The sequence below is a fragment of the Stegostoma tigrinum genome, chromosome 26 (assembly GCF_030684315.1).
Source record: "Stegostoma tigrinum isolate sSteTig4 chromosome 26, sSteTig4.hap1, whole genome shotgun sequence".
NCBI lineage: Eukaryota > Metazoa > Chordata > Chondrichthyes > Orectolobiformes > Stegostomatidae > Stegostoma > Stegostoma tigrinum.
In genome coordinates, this window is record NC_081379.1 from 21,735,170 (window position 1) to 21,749,824 (window position 14,655).

Below are 14,655 nucleotides of genomic sequence, written 5' to 3' on the forward strand. Positions count from 1 at the left end.
GATTGAGATACTGACAGTTCACCGGAGTTCTTCAGTCTGAAAACATATGCAACATATGGAAACAATCTGCATGAGCCAGTCTGCCTTAAACTCAGAAAAATGTGGTTGGGAGTAAAAGAAAATACTTTGATAAGGGCAAATAACATACATCATGATGTTTAAAGGAACACAAAGAATATTCTAAGAATGGCTACCTTCATAAAGTAATAGGCTTGCATTTCTGATCCTCCTTATTATACTCTCATATCTATTATATACAGAAGATTATACTTGCAGAATAGAACTTTTTCCCCTACTGATCTTATATCCATGCCTTCATAAGCTTAGCATTTTAAAAAGCATTTTTTAAAAAAAAATATTTAAATGAATAAGAAAATAATTGTTCAATTTTAAACAGTAATGTACAACAATCTAGGTAGACATAAAGGGGGGGAAGCTTGTAATCAGATGAATGTATTTAATATCTGGGCAAATTAAACTCGATGGCTAGGAAGTACAGATTCCTTACGAACTGTTAAAATATTACAAAAAGGAGTAGGTTAATACATCCCACTAAGTTTCAAGGCACCGAAGCGAAAAAATGCATTAAAACGCAAAAAGTCAATTTTAAAATTCATAAAGCTTAATGCATTCCAAAGTTGAAAATATATTTGCAGACAATGACGATTATTTATTCCAGTTCGAAGTGTTTTTAAGATCCATTTATCCACAGGGTCGTTATCCTTTGGCTTCATGCCAAAGTCCAATAAATTCTTATATCCTATTTTGAACTAGTCCATTTCATTCTGTTTAAGTTGACATTAATTGAAATCTTTACTCAACAGACACTATCATGGGAACCTAGATATTAAGCTTGTCGCTTTTTGACTGCTATGATAAATCTGTAATACAGAATCTATCATTTAAAGATCTGGGCTACTGATATCATTAGTCTTGTTTTTAAAAAAATATATCTCATGTTAGGCTGTTTGTGTTTCGGTTCTCCATCTTCAACCAAATGATACATAGTCACACCATCAACTTAAGTGACATTGTAGACCAAAGGTATTATCTGAGTTTTTGGTCAATTAAAAGCACAATTGCAGAATCTTGCAGTTGTGTATAAATATTTGGCAAGTAAACCTCGCCATATAATTATTCTCCTTCAATTTCTTCAATAAGAGATCTTCACTTACCTGTGAGATAGTGAGTACTAGCCCATTGAATGAACCTGAAAAAACACGAGTAAGAAGGATAAGTAATATAAAATGAAATAACAGACTGTTGTCATTCATGCATGTAAATGCTCCATTTTGCAATCATATGAATTAGGCAAAATAAATAAGTGAACAATATGGAAATTTAGTCTTAAAATACAATCACACAATCACAGACTTGTTTTGGTGCAGGAAGCCATTTGGCCAATCATATTTTCACCATCACTCTGAGTGAATATGACAACTTTGTGCCATTCTTCTGCTTTGTCCTGGCAATTATTTGAATAGAAGCATTCATTGAGTATCTCAATCCAACCTACCTCCATCGCACTTCCAAGCAGAGCAGTTGGGAGCCTAACTACTAACTGTGTGAAAAAGTTCCTCGTAAAACATTTGTTTCTTTTGCAAATTACCTCATAGAACATTACAGCACAGTACAGGCGCTTCGGCCCTCGATGTTGTGCCGACCGGTCATACAATTCTAACCTACACTATTCCATGTACGTGCATATGCTCATCCAATGACGACTTAAATGTACCTAAAGTTGGCGAATCTACTACCTCATCAGTATATTCGCGTTCTTGATCCTTTTATGCAATGGACCTTTTTCTCCTGTCTACTCTATCCAGCTCCCTCATAATTTGGAAAACTTCTATCAAATGAAAACAGTCCCTATCTCCACTCTATCTTCATAACTGAAATTCCTCATTCCTGAAACCATTCTTATAAATCCCTTCATAACTGTCTCCAATGTGTGAATATTCTGCCTGCATGGTGGCACCCCGAACTGCACACAGCACTCCAGCTACGGTCTAAAATAGTTTTATACATGTTCAGCATAACCTCTTTGCTCTCAAACTTGATGCATCTATTAATAAAGTCCAGGACACACTTTTGTTTTATGAAACTGCTCTCTGTGCTTGTTCTGCTACCCTTAATGACTTCTACACCTGTAGATCCAGGTCTGTTACTGTTCCTGGACATCCATTATGGTATCCTTTTGAGTATATGTCCTTCAATTGTTCTTTGCACCAATACACATCAGCTCATATTTCTGCACATTTGAACTTCAGACTGTCAGTTGCTTTTTACAGTTCTACACTGTCCTCACGCTCACTCAAGCGAGACTGTGTGTGCGCGCGCGCATGTGTAGTGGAAACGTCACTCGTGAACAAGAGGCTCAGGCTGTGGCGTGGGTTTGAATTCCACCATGGCAGATAGTGAAATCTGAGTTCAATAAAATCTGGTATTAAAAGCCAGTCTCATGCTGAGCAAGCAAGCATCATTGATTATTGTAAAAACCCATCAAATTCACTAATGTCCTTTAGGAAGGAAATCTGTTGTCCTTACCTAGACTTGTACATGACGCCAGGCCTACAGCTGTATGGTTGACTTTCAACTATATTTTGAAATGGTCTAGCAAATTACTCAGTTCAAGGACAGTTAGCGATGGGCAACAAATACTGATCTTGTCAACGACACTCCAATTTCACGCAAGAGCAAAGTAATGTACATATCTCACGAAAGCAAAAGTTTGCCTTCCCATTTGTGACTTATAGACTGAATAATGAAATTGCATCTTTTGCGCTCCCTAGCTCGGTCCTTGAATCTGCTGGAACACTCTCCCAACTTTTGTTCCCCTTAACTATCCATCCTCCATTTCTTCCTTTCCTAAAGGTCCTATATCCAGGAATATTTCACATTTAGTGCTGCTCTTTCCTGAGCTAGGTCTTAAGTAATTTGGATTATCTGAACTCATTATACCAGTGAGGTTAATCATCATGGAAATGCTGATTGCTCTTGCTGGTTATTATAATTAAAAGTTGAGAGAGTAATTCAAGTGCCTGAAACCATTCAATCCTGTACAAAGAACCTTAAAATCCCTACAGTGCAGAAAGAGGTCATTTGCCCAGAATCTGCACTGACTGTCCAAAGCTAACACTAGCTTTTAGCTAATTAGCTAACACTAATTGCCACTTACCAGCCCAAGCCTGGATGCTGTCCAGAGGGCATCCAACACAAACCCAGACGCAGGCCACCCCTCAACAACCCCCTCAAACCCTATCCCCACAACCCCACATTTACCACAGCTAACTCACCTAGTCTTCACATCCCTGGATACTATAAGCAATTTACCACAGCAACAAAGAGGCTACATTTTGTATTAGTTACAAAATGGTTGTTTAAAATCCCTTTGGGTATCATTCCAGTGATCAGAATCAACACTCTATATAAACTTCTGTAATTATGATCATGGCACTATTCTAATTAACTTATTAGTGAGGATTACTGAACTTGAAAAATGAACCTTGTACAGCTGAATTTTACACAAGGTACTGATCATACCACTATTTCAGCAGACACAAGGCACCAAATAAATTCACATAATTAAATTTAATTCATGAGATGTAGGTGCTACTGGTTAAGCCAGTATTTATTGCCCATCATTATTGCCTTTGAGAAGGTCATGGTAAGCTGTGTTCTTGAAACATGGTAGTCCTTCGAATGTAGAGAGTTCGGCAGTGCTGTTAGGAAGGGTATGCCAGGATTTTTACCCATCAACAGCAAAGGAATGGTAATGTAGTTCCACATCGAGATGGTACATGGCTTGGATGGAAATAGTGCGTAGTGGTGGTCCCATGCACCTATTACCGTTGTTATTCTAGGTGGTTGATGTTCGAGATAGGGAAGATGCATTTGGAGGAGCCTTGTTGAGTTGCTGCAATGAATCTTGCAGATGGTGCATACTGCTGCTACAGTGAATCAGTGGTAAGGGAGTGAACATGGAAGACAGTATATGATATACCAAGCAAGCAGGCGACTGTGTTCTGGATTGCAACAAGGTTCTTGTGTGCTGTTGGAGCTGCAAGTTTCAAGTATTCCATTACACTCCTAACTTGTGCCTTTTGAAAGACATTGCAGAAACAGACAGTGAATTACTTGCCACAGAATTCACATCTCTGACTGGATCTTGTCACCACAGTATTTGTATGGTTGTTTCAGTTCAGTTTCTGGTCAATGGCAACACCTAGGATTCAGTGATGGTCCCTTTTGTTGGAAGTGATCATTATTTGATATTTGCATGCTGCTAACACTAACTGCCACTTACCACCCCAATCCTGGATGCTGTCAGATCTTGCAGCATATTAACACATACTGCTTCAGTACTCAAGTAGTCATGAATGCTGAACATAATGTAATTATCATGGGGTGTCCCCATTCTGAGGTTATGATGGTCACTGCTGAAGGAGTTAAAGATGGCTGGATCAAGGACACTACCCTTAAGAACACCTGCAGCAATATTCTATGGCTGAAATAACTGACATTCAACAACCACAACCATCTTTCTTTCTGCTAGGTGTACCTCCAACCAACAGCAATCTATTCCCCTAGTTTTCAATGATTCCAGTTTTGTTGGAGCTCCTCATTGTTGCACTTCGTGAAATGCTGCCTTGATGTCAAGGGCAGTCACTCATCTCACTTCTGGAGATCAGCTCTTTCGTCAGTGTTTGGGACAAGCCTGCAAAGAGTTCAGGAGTTGAGCGACCCTAGTGAAATCCAAATTGAGCGTCAGTGTGCTGGTTACTGCTGGCCAGATTTCATTCTCCACAAGGAAATTTGTGAAGTATGTGGGCTTTACAACAAACAATAGACAAGACTTTTAGTTCCAGATTTTTATTTATTTAATTCAAATTTCATTTTCTGTTGTGGTGATATTCAAACCCATGACCCCAGAGCATAGCCGAGGACTTAGGTTTACTAGATTGGTGATAATACCACAGAGACACTATCTCCCCTCCACTGATTTACGAATTATAGCAGAGAGAAATTAATTTCTATCGACATTCCTGTACTTAGCTGTTAAGAATGCAATGTCCTCTTAAAAAAATAAAGGCATTACCTTCAATTTGTTTAGAACATTGTAATCCAAATAGATTCAGGTAATTTGCCTCCCATGGACAGCTATTTAAACATTTTGTACATACTAAGATTTTAACGAGCATTTAGATTAATGAATGGGAAGTCTGGCCCAGAACAGCTCCTGAACTTCAGGGTCACTCTACACAAAGTCAGAAAATTCTCTCTGTAGTCTCAATTTAAGAACATGTTTCAACTAGTTTTCATGGGTTATTCAGTTACGTTGCATGAAGATTAGTTGAACGTATTTCAATTTAAACCACAATCAAGGACACCAGAGTTGTATTTTACGCATATACTTTAAAGGTATAATAAACTCCTCATTATAGGCAGCAAAACACAAGTTATAAAATAGATCAACAGACAGCAAATTTTTAAAACAGAAAATACAGGAAATACTCAGTCTGGTATCATCTGTGAAGGAAGAGAATTAATCTTTTAGGTTGATGACCTTTCATTAGAATCGAGACGTTATAAACAGGATACATTTTAAGAAAATGAAAGGGGCATGGCAGAGAAATCTCAAAAGGGAAGATCTGTGCCCAGGTTGAAGTCAGGCATGATTAAGTCACAAAAGGGTTATTGCTGCAAGTCCAAAGGGGATGAAAAGTACAGCAAGTGAGAAACATTGAGAAGAAGAAACTAAACAAAATAGAGGCATTGATTATGGTCTGACATTATTGAATTCACCATAGAATCTAGAAAGCTGCAACATGCATAATGAAAAGACGAGGTTCTGTTCTTTGATATTACATAAGCTTCACTAAAATACTGCAGGATGCCAAGGGCAGAGAGATTAGCAAGAAATCAAGAAGCAGAAAGAAAATGACAGGTAATTGGAAGTTTGGAGCGATGCCTGCAGCCTGAGCCGAGGTATTCCCCAAAATGGTCAGTCAAACTGCCCAATTTTGGGCCCCACACCTCAGGAAGGACATACTGGCGCTGGAGCGTGTCCAGCAGAGATTCACACGGATGATCCCTGGAATGGTAGGTTTAGTGTACGATGAACAGATAGGGATCCTGGGATTGTATTCATTACAGCTTAGAAGGTTGAGGGGAAATCTAATAGAAACTTACAAGATAATGTATGGCTTCGAAACAGTGGATGCTGGGAAGTTGTTTCCGTTAGGTGGGGAGACTAGGACCCGTGGGCACAGCCTTAGAATTAGAGGGGGTAAATTTAAAACGGAAATGAGGAGACATTTCTTCAGCCAGAGTGGGGGACCTGTGGAATTCATTGTCACGGAGTGCAGTGAAGGTCGGGACGTTAGATACCTTCAAAGCAGAGATTGATAAATTCTTGAACTCACAAGGAATCAAGGGCTACAGGGGTGAGTGCAGGGAAGTGGAGTTGAAACACCCATCAGCATGATTTAAATGACAGAGTTGACTCAATGGGGCGAATGATCTTACTTCCACTCCTATGTCTTATGGTCTTAAATTGGATTGATTTGTCAGTGTTGAGCAAACAATAGTGTAAGTTGAAAATGCAGTGTATTAATTTGAAAGGAATGCACTAAGATCATTGATAATCAGAAAGAAGCTTGGACTTTTGTTGGTGAAGATTAAGGAACAGTCGTTATATCCCTGAGCTTGCATGAAAAAGATGCCTTGGAAAGGGAGGGAAAAGTTGGGGTGATTGAGAAGTGGACAGGGATTAATGGAGGGATCAATCTGAAAGCACTAATTAGCCTACATGTAAGCAAACTCTCTCAAATGTTGCTTCAAAGAGGATAGTTTTAAAAAGGGATAAAAAGTCTGCAGGCAACCAATGATCAAATGGAAAAGGACATATTGAACACTTATAAATCAAGATAAACTAACACCCAAATTTAGAAAGACAAGCTTGAAAAATTGCACCTTCCAGACATCTTGATATATAAAACTAAATATTCCATTCATTTTGTTGCCTAAAATTTACCAGCCTGTATCACTGCGTATTATACTTCCTGAGAAGTTTAAATACAATATAATGATGGGACATTAATTTAAAAGATCAAGTTGATGCCGTTCAAAAGGCATTGCATATGTTGTAAAATAGTGATGACATTTTTTTAAAAAACAAACCAGGAAGTAATGCAGACACAATGGGCTCATATTGAAACGAGAAGGAATTAGAAAAAAAAAGTTACGATTAGGCGTTTTCCAAGCTTGGATTTGACATACTTATAGGAGTATCAAAAAATTTTACATATGCTTTCAAATCGTGAAAAGTATTAAATGTTCTAAATGGTGCCAAAGTAACAACTCTGAGAAGATAAAGAATTACAGCACATCACTTAATTCACAATACTCCTCCATAAAATGGAAATTAACTAAGGTCTTCAAAAAGATTTCAATCATTTGATCATTTTACAATTTCTTTCTTAGAATACTATTAAAAGTCTATTAGTTTCTCCAGCCACAAAAGCTGGACAGACCAAATAAAAACTTGGGTATCTTAATAACCTCAAATATTTATTAATGCCCTCAAGTAGCAACACTTCTTCTCAAGGAACTGACTGAATGAACAGGAAATTGAGATAGAAATCAGAATAATTTTCAAGAGATGTTTACCCAGTACTGTGGGTGGAATAAGAATGTAGAATTCAGAAAATCCTACTGAATAATACCTTCCGCCAAAGCCAGCTTTTTTCCAATCAGATAGCTTTTATCTATTCCTTTGTTGTACTGTTCTTCACATTTCTTTTCACTGCAGAAAGTCCTCACAGTACGAATGTTAGAGATGGTCTCCTCTGCCACTGCACCAACAGCTGCCAGTTCATCCTGAAATCTTTTTCGTAATCTCTTCACAAACTCCCCTGGAAAATCAAGATAAACCAACCTATGTTATCACCCTTTCAAAAATAATTTACTGAGCAGCCAATTTTATTCTATTGTTGAAATACATATTTTGAGAAATGGTGAAACATAACAGTGCAACATTTTTTAAATTCCCCTGCTTGGTCAAATTACTTTATTCTAATCCACCAATAAGTTCACGATGACTAGAAGCACACAACAACGACATGCCACAAGTGAACTTAAATATTAATCCTGATTGCAAATTGAGCCTCAAAAGAACAAATGGAAGAAATAAATTCATACAAACTTCCATGGATGTTCTACAGTCATATCTTTGAACAAATTTGCATAGTAGCCCCTTGTAAAGTTCTATGGTTGGAAGCAGACAATGTCAAAGCAATCCCTGGGCAAATGCGATATTTATCACAATTTTTAAAACTGCAGACTGGCAGCTGACAAGTGGTCACTAATTGTCTAGTGTCAAAATAAAATTAAAACCAGCAAAACCATTCAAAATCACAGCACATAAGTCGACTGCACAAACCAACACATTATTTTGCGACATTTTTCACTCCATCATGGTGATTTCATGATGTTAGGAAGTACTGTAATTTATGTGAACAAATACACAATACTGGTTACTTTCCACATACCTTTCAGAATGTTCCAGAATCCTCAGCAGATTTTCTTTACAAGCTCCCAAATGTGGCATGCTTTCAATGAGCTTCCAAAATCCCATACCACCAGACGTAAATGCACAGGAATTGGATTTTGTTCCCCATACAGAATGAGAATCCAACCTTAGTAGGAGCATGTATGAATTTTCACAGTATGTATTCCCAGTCTGGAAACAGGTGACAGGAAAATGATGTGGGGCTCGGAAAGCAGCGCAAAATCAGGGATTTCTTTCAGGAAATCCAAGTGTGACTATTCTGCACAGAAATTTGCCTTCTCGCTCATATGTAAATTTGGGCTCTAGTCTTTGTACTTTAAGTAGGATTAAGAGTCACTGGAAAAGGGTGGAAAAATGTTCCAGGGATGATAACTGAAAAAAACAAAATGAACACACGTGGCTATTTTACCTGGGAAAAAAAAAGACAAGAAGTGGCCTGATAGAAGTCTTTGAAATGATTAAGGGGTTAATAAGTAAATTTTAGAGGTGCATCCACTTGTTGGGGCTTCTAGGAAAGTAAGCCAGTAAAGGTTTTTAAGATTATTGGAGCTTTTCATATGGTAGAAGTAGAGATATAGTTTCAATTTTGGGTTAGAGAAACTAGAACCAGGTGGCTAAAAATAAAGTTGGTCACTGATAAATCTAAAAAACTTCAAAAAGGAATCTGTTTACCCAGGCAACAGCTAGAATGCAGAGCTCACAAGGTGTAGTTCTGGCAATTAACAGATGCCTTCTGGAGGAAGCCAGCTAAGCACATGGAAGGGGGCTCTAATATGCTGTATGAACACAGGCACAAATGTCTTGTACTGTAAATACTGTGTTTTTTTTTTATTATCCAAAATTGTAATGGCAGAGCAAGTAGCATTAACCTGCAGCTAGATCTATGAAGCAAAGTAATTCAAGTCAAGCAGTAATAATAAAGTTGAAGATGTAGGAGAAAAAAAAAATTTAACACAGGTTTTAAAGAAAACAAAAAGGAAAAAAGTACCTAAATAAAAATGATGGCAGCATAGCTGACCATTCCAATGTAAATGCGATTTAATAATGACAATTAACCTTCTCTAATAAACAAATTGCATGAGGCTGAAATTCAACTCACCATATAGGACACCTCCAATTGCTACAACTGGGATAGAGGCGAGCAGCACTCCAGTCAATGCTGGGCTTACAACAAACATAAGAACTACAGAACCTATTATTTGAAACGTGTATCGTAGCAACATGGACAGATTCACCTGCAAAAGAAAAATTATACAAAAACATGACTTCGCCGTCATCTTATAATTTACACCACTATTTATAGAGCTTGGTTCAATTCTCATACAGTACAATACAGATGATAAACACTGCACAAAATAGGAATAGCTTTTTAAAAATAATAACGTCAAGATCAAAGTTAGACTTGTAAATCTTAACCTTACAGTGATCACACATCAGCTGATGCAGCAACAAAGATGTTGTCGCTAATATTCATAGATACACAGCATAAATTCTACGTTGTTACTTCTGCATTACCTCCACTTCTGCTGAAAAAAGGACGTCAAATAACAAATTTTGCTGTTTGCTTCATAACAAACTTACGTTGGTGTTTGTTCTTATACTTACTGTTAAAGTGCTCTGAACGATCTGAGTATCAGAGGACAAGCGATTCGTCAATTCACCAGTTCTATTACAAGAAGTAATGTAATTAAACTTAAAAATTGAGAAAAATTGCACATTCAACCAAAATCAGATATTGTTGAGTTTACTTGCACGTCAAGTTGGACTTATTTAAATAAAACTAAATTTAAATAGACTGCAAATACTAATACAAAATATAAGAAGGAAAAATCTGGATAAAAATGAAGAACTGAAGTTGTAGTATGTTTTCCTTTTGATTAGCATTATCACAGGAATCTAAAACTCTTTTCAGAACTTTGGGGCACAAGTTAAAATGCTCAGTTTATTGTTCCTACACTAAAATATGGCACACATTAGAAAAGTATTACTTCAGATGTGTTGATACAAAATAATTGTAAAAATTTTAAAACACAAACATATATTTTCTCTTGAGGGCAGAAAAGCTGATGTTTTGGGCCTAGACCCTTGTCAGCTTTCCTGCTCCTCTGATGCTGCTGGGCCTGCTGTGTTCATCCAGCTCTATACCTCGTTACCTCTGATTCTCCAGCATCTGCAGTTCCTATTATCTCTATATATTTTCTATTTTCTGAGTTTGAGGCAGGGGAATACCAGAGTCAGGCCACCTGTACCTAGGTTTATGCCAGGTCCAGCCATTTCAGAGAGCACAGTTTTTGCTTGGTCCTCAACACTGCCATCATTTTCCCTTGCCTCTCAGAACTCGATACCCTTTTGAGATGAACTCGATACCCTTTTGAGATATACTCGCAAGCATCCAACTGAAATCAACACCTGAAATATGTACATCGATACAACCAAAGCTAGGAGGAGAAGTGCACAGTACCATAGTCCCACAATTTCACTGGTCAGAACATTAAAAAATACCTTTTCCTAGTTACCAAGATGGCCTACCATAAACTTTATCTTTAATCAGGTTTTGAATAGGAAGACTTAGCAACCACATTTCTTTAATAATCTTAGTTATTGGTTTATTCTCAAATCAAAATTTATTCAATGAAAACTCAAGAACCAGCTTACATATACAGGCAGCAGTGCATGTACAAATATTAAAGTCTAAATGTTTATGTCTCTAAATAATGTAAAATGCATAAGTAAAAAGTCACACAAAAGGAAGAGAAAAAATATAAATTTCTTTCTCTGCAGTTCTTTTTTTTTGTAAAATAGAGAAACATTTTCTGTTTATTCTTGGAGCCAAAAAGGATAAGGGGTTGAACTTTTCAAAGTCTGTCAGTGATGTTCTGCAAATATTGTCGCATCACTAATCACAAATAGTAAATTGGAGTCTTGGCAGACACAGCTTACCCTGGAAATCTCCTACAATTAAATCACTCTCCATAAGGAACAAATAAATAGCATCCTAAACTCCAGAAAACGTTCCTTTCAGAAACAGGAGATCAACTCGGTAGCCCTTACTTGGCAGCTACTTGATCCTCATCTAGTTCCAGATATCAAAGTACTCTCCACCAAGTCACTGTTCACAAAGCAAGCGATTCACAGGAAACACTATTTTAAAAAAGTTCAAAGTCTAGAGTGATCGTACAACACTTCTTTTAAGGAACAAAAAAGGTATTTTTTTCAAAACACAAAATAAATTAATTTTTCCACAATCCTTAAATTTTTAGTCCTCCAAGAAATATCAAAAATGAAGCACAGATTGTCTTACCAACTACTGAATTAGCTTTTCAATTGTTGAACACATTTTTTTGAGGAAACAGTAGAAAGCAGAACTAATAGCACAGTGAAACTTGGATAAATAATATGCTTAATGGAAATTCTTCTTGGGCTTAAAAATCTTGGGGTACTATTTCAGCTACATTACATTCAAAACAGTAACTCAATCCTCAAAATATTGAGAAAAGTATTGCTTATACTTAAAAAACACAATACTAAATGTACAAAAAGTACCAAGACTACCTAAGGAAAAATTTAAAAAAATCCGAAATAATCAAGAGGATTCTTGCAAGTACCAACTACACTACAATTTATTTCGTGCCACTTCACATACTCACTGTAAAAACATGACAACTAAAATAAGATAACAGTGTGGAGCTAGAGGAACACAGCAGGACAGGCAGCAGAGGAGCAGGAAAGCTGGTGTTTTGAGTCAGGACCCTTCTTCAAAAATGGGGGAGGGGACGGGGTCTCTCAAATAAACTTGGGTGGGGAGCGGTGATAGCAGGGAGATAGTGGAGCGGATACAACAGGAGAGAAGACAGACTGGTCAAGGAGGTGGGGATGAAGCTAGTAAAAGGTGCGTGTAGTTGTGTTCCTGCTGTGTTCCTCCAGCTCCACACTGTGCTAGCTCAGACTCCAGCATCAGCAGTTCTTACTATCTTGATGACAACTAAAATGTTCTTATGCTTCTACACATGTACATATTGTTACAGCTCTGTGATTTTCTGTAAATATTGAAGAGGAAAACTGAAAAGAAAACCTGATTATACAATTATAGGGGTAAATCAAAGACGAGTTCAAGAGGATAGGTTTATACTTTATGCAGAAAGTTTCTATTTTAATTGGAAATGGCTTATCTTGGTCTTGATGCATTGCTCTGTTGACATTTTCAAAGTCATTTCAACTTCAAATAAACTTGCTTTCAAATCAAGAATACAATTAAAAATAAACAGCCTCCTGAGAGATTTAGATTAATTATTTAAACTTAATATTACTAAAACGTTCTTAACCCACTTGCTAACATTGTACATCATGCATAAGTAAAAACTTCAATTAAGAAGCAATTATCGAGACAAATAAAATGAATCATAGCAAACTTAGTAAGTTGATGATAAAATTCAACTGGCCTGCTGTCTCTAACAAGTATGCAATAGTTAGCAATAATGTAAACAGAGGTATGAAAGGAAAACAGTGAAACATAATTTTTTCTTGTAGTGAAGTAATACTATAGCCAATGAAATTTTTCACCCATTACTTGCAATCTACACTTCCTATACGGAGTAGGAGCTGCTTGTGCGATGAAAGATTACAGGTCTAACAAATAACATAACATATCTCTATTCATTACAGAATTATAATCAAAAGGGACGCTTGACTTTTCTATTATTCTCAACCATGTTTTTGATTAACTCTGTTACATATCAGTAAAATTTAAACAAAAATAATATAAAATGTAGCAATATGCTTCCGCTAATACAAAGTGACAGCTATAGCTTCACAATCATGTCAATGTATATTAGTCATTCATAGATGAGTTACTGCTCCAAAAGGAGCGAACACAAAATCCCAGAGTGCTGATGACAAAGCAACACTAAGACACTGAGGGCACATATCCACATCTGATCTTAACTACGATTACTTCAATCATAGCTGTGAACATTATTAGTTGGAACCAAAACATGCAGATTAAAAATAATTTACATTTACAAAATACTTCTCCATTTTATGACAGTTGAGTTTTCTTTTCACTATTCATTCGTTATTCATTGTTAAACTTTGCTATAAAGTCCTACTTCTGTGTTGGTTACCTTTGAAGTGCTTTTACCAACACTTTCTTCATATTTTAAATATGTGCTACATCAGATATCATGTGGGAGAAGGCTGAAGATAGCCAAGCTTGGCAAGACTGAAAGATAAATGGCTGTACATTAGGCACATACAATGTTCAGTTGGTCATCGATGACAAAACAAAGTACTATTGAAAGAGGTGTTAAAACACAAACATCTGGATTAGATCTTCACTGGAAAAGGGTCTGGTGGCTCAAAAATTGCTGTCAAACATAGCACTTCTTTTCATTTGTGACATTAAACATGCCATCTTATCAAAATTAATTGCTTGATGATTAATAGGATACAAGTATAAAAGAGATCTACATCGTTCTTCCAATATCCTTTTGGTATATACATAGATAGAAGTTTTATTTCTAGCTGGCAAGCTGACTTTTAGAACACATAGCTGAAACATAACTTCTGTGCATCTGTTTTTAAATGTTAAGTATTTTAGGAAGTGCTTAGATCTATTACCACAAAAACACAAGTGATTCTTTAAGGGATTCATGTTTATTCCACTAAATTTGGCAATTAGAATTCATTGGACATGTAGAAACGATTCTCTGCTTTGAAGGTTTAGTATATCAATACCTGGAATTGGTGGGCTGTGAAAGGTTGAACAGGCTAGGCTTATTCTTCCAAAGTCCAGCAGATGCAAGTGACAGCTTGATTAAAAGACAAGATCGTAAGGGATCTTGACAGGATTCTTTTTGTAATTCATTCATAGCAAATCAGTGTTGCTGGCTGGGCCAGCATTTATTAACAATCTCTGGTTGCCCTGGTGACTGTGAGCTGCAGTCCATGTCCTGTAGGCATACCTACAAATGCCATTGGGGAGGGAGTTCCAGGAGTTGTTTGACCTAGTGACACTGAAGGAAATGACAATATATTGCCGAGTCAAGATGGTGAATGACTCAGAAGGGAACTTGCAGGTGTTGATG

At 36.9% G+C, this 14,655-nt stretch overlaps 1 protein-coding gene across 3 annotated transcripts in view; it reads right to left on the reverse strand.

Moving 5' to 3' along the window:
* The window catches only part of LOC125464364 (ABC transporter B family member 1-like), a 152,136-nt gene that overhangs the window by 107,823 nt on the left and 29,658 nt on the right, over positions 1-14,655 (reverse strand). For all 3 annotated transcript variants that reach the window (XM_048556692.2, XM_059655015.1, XM_059655016.1), the window contains exons 8-11: positions 10,178-10,238; positions 9,672-9,807; positions 7,728-7,916; positions 1,176-1,210 (exon numbers count right to left, since the gene is read on the reverse strand). In XM_048556692.2, the coding sequence (XP_048412649.1) occupies positions 1,176-1,210; positions 7,728-7,916; positions 9,672-9,807; positions 10,178-10,238 (421 nt within the window). The remainder of the gene's footprint in view (positions 1-1,175; positions 1,211-7,727; positions 7,917-9,671; positions 9,808-10,177; positions 10,239-14,655) is intronic.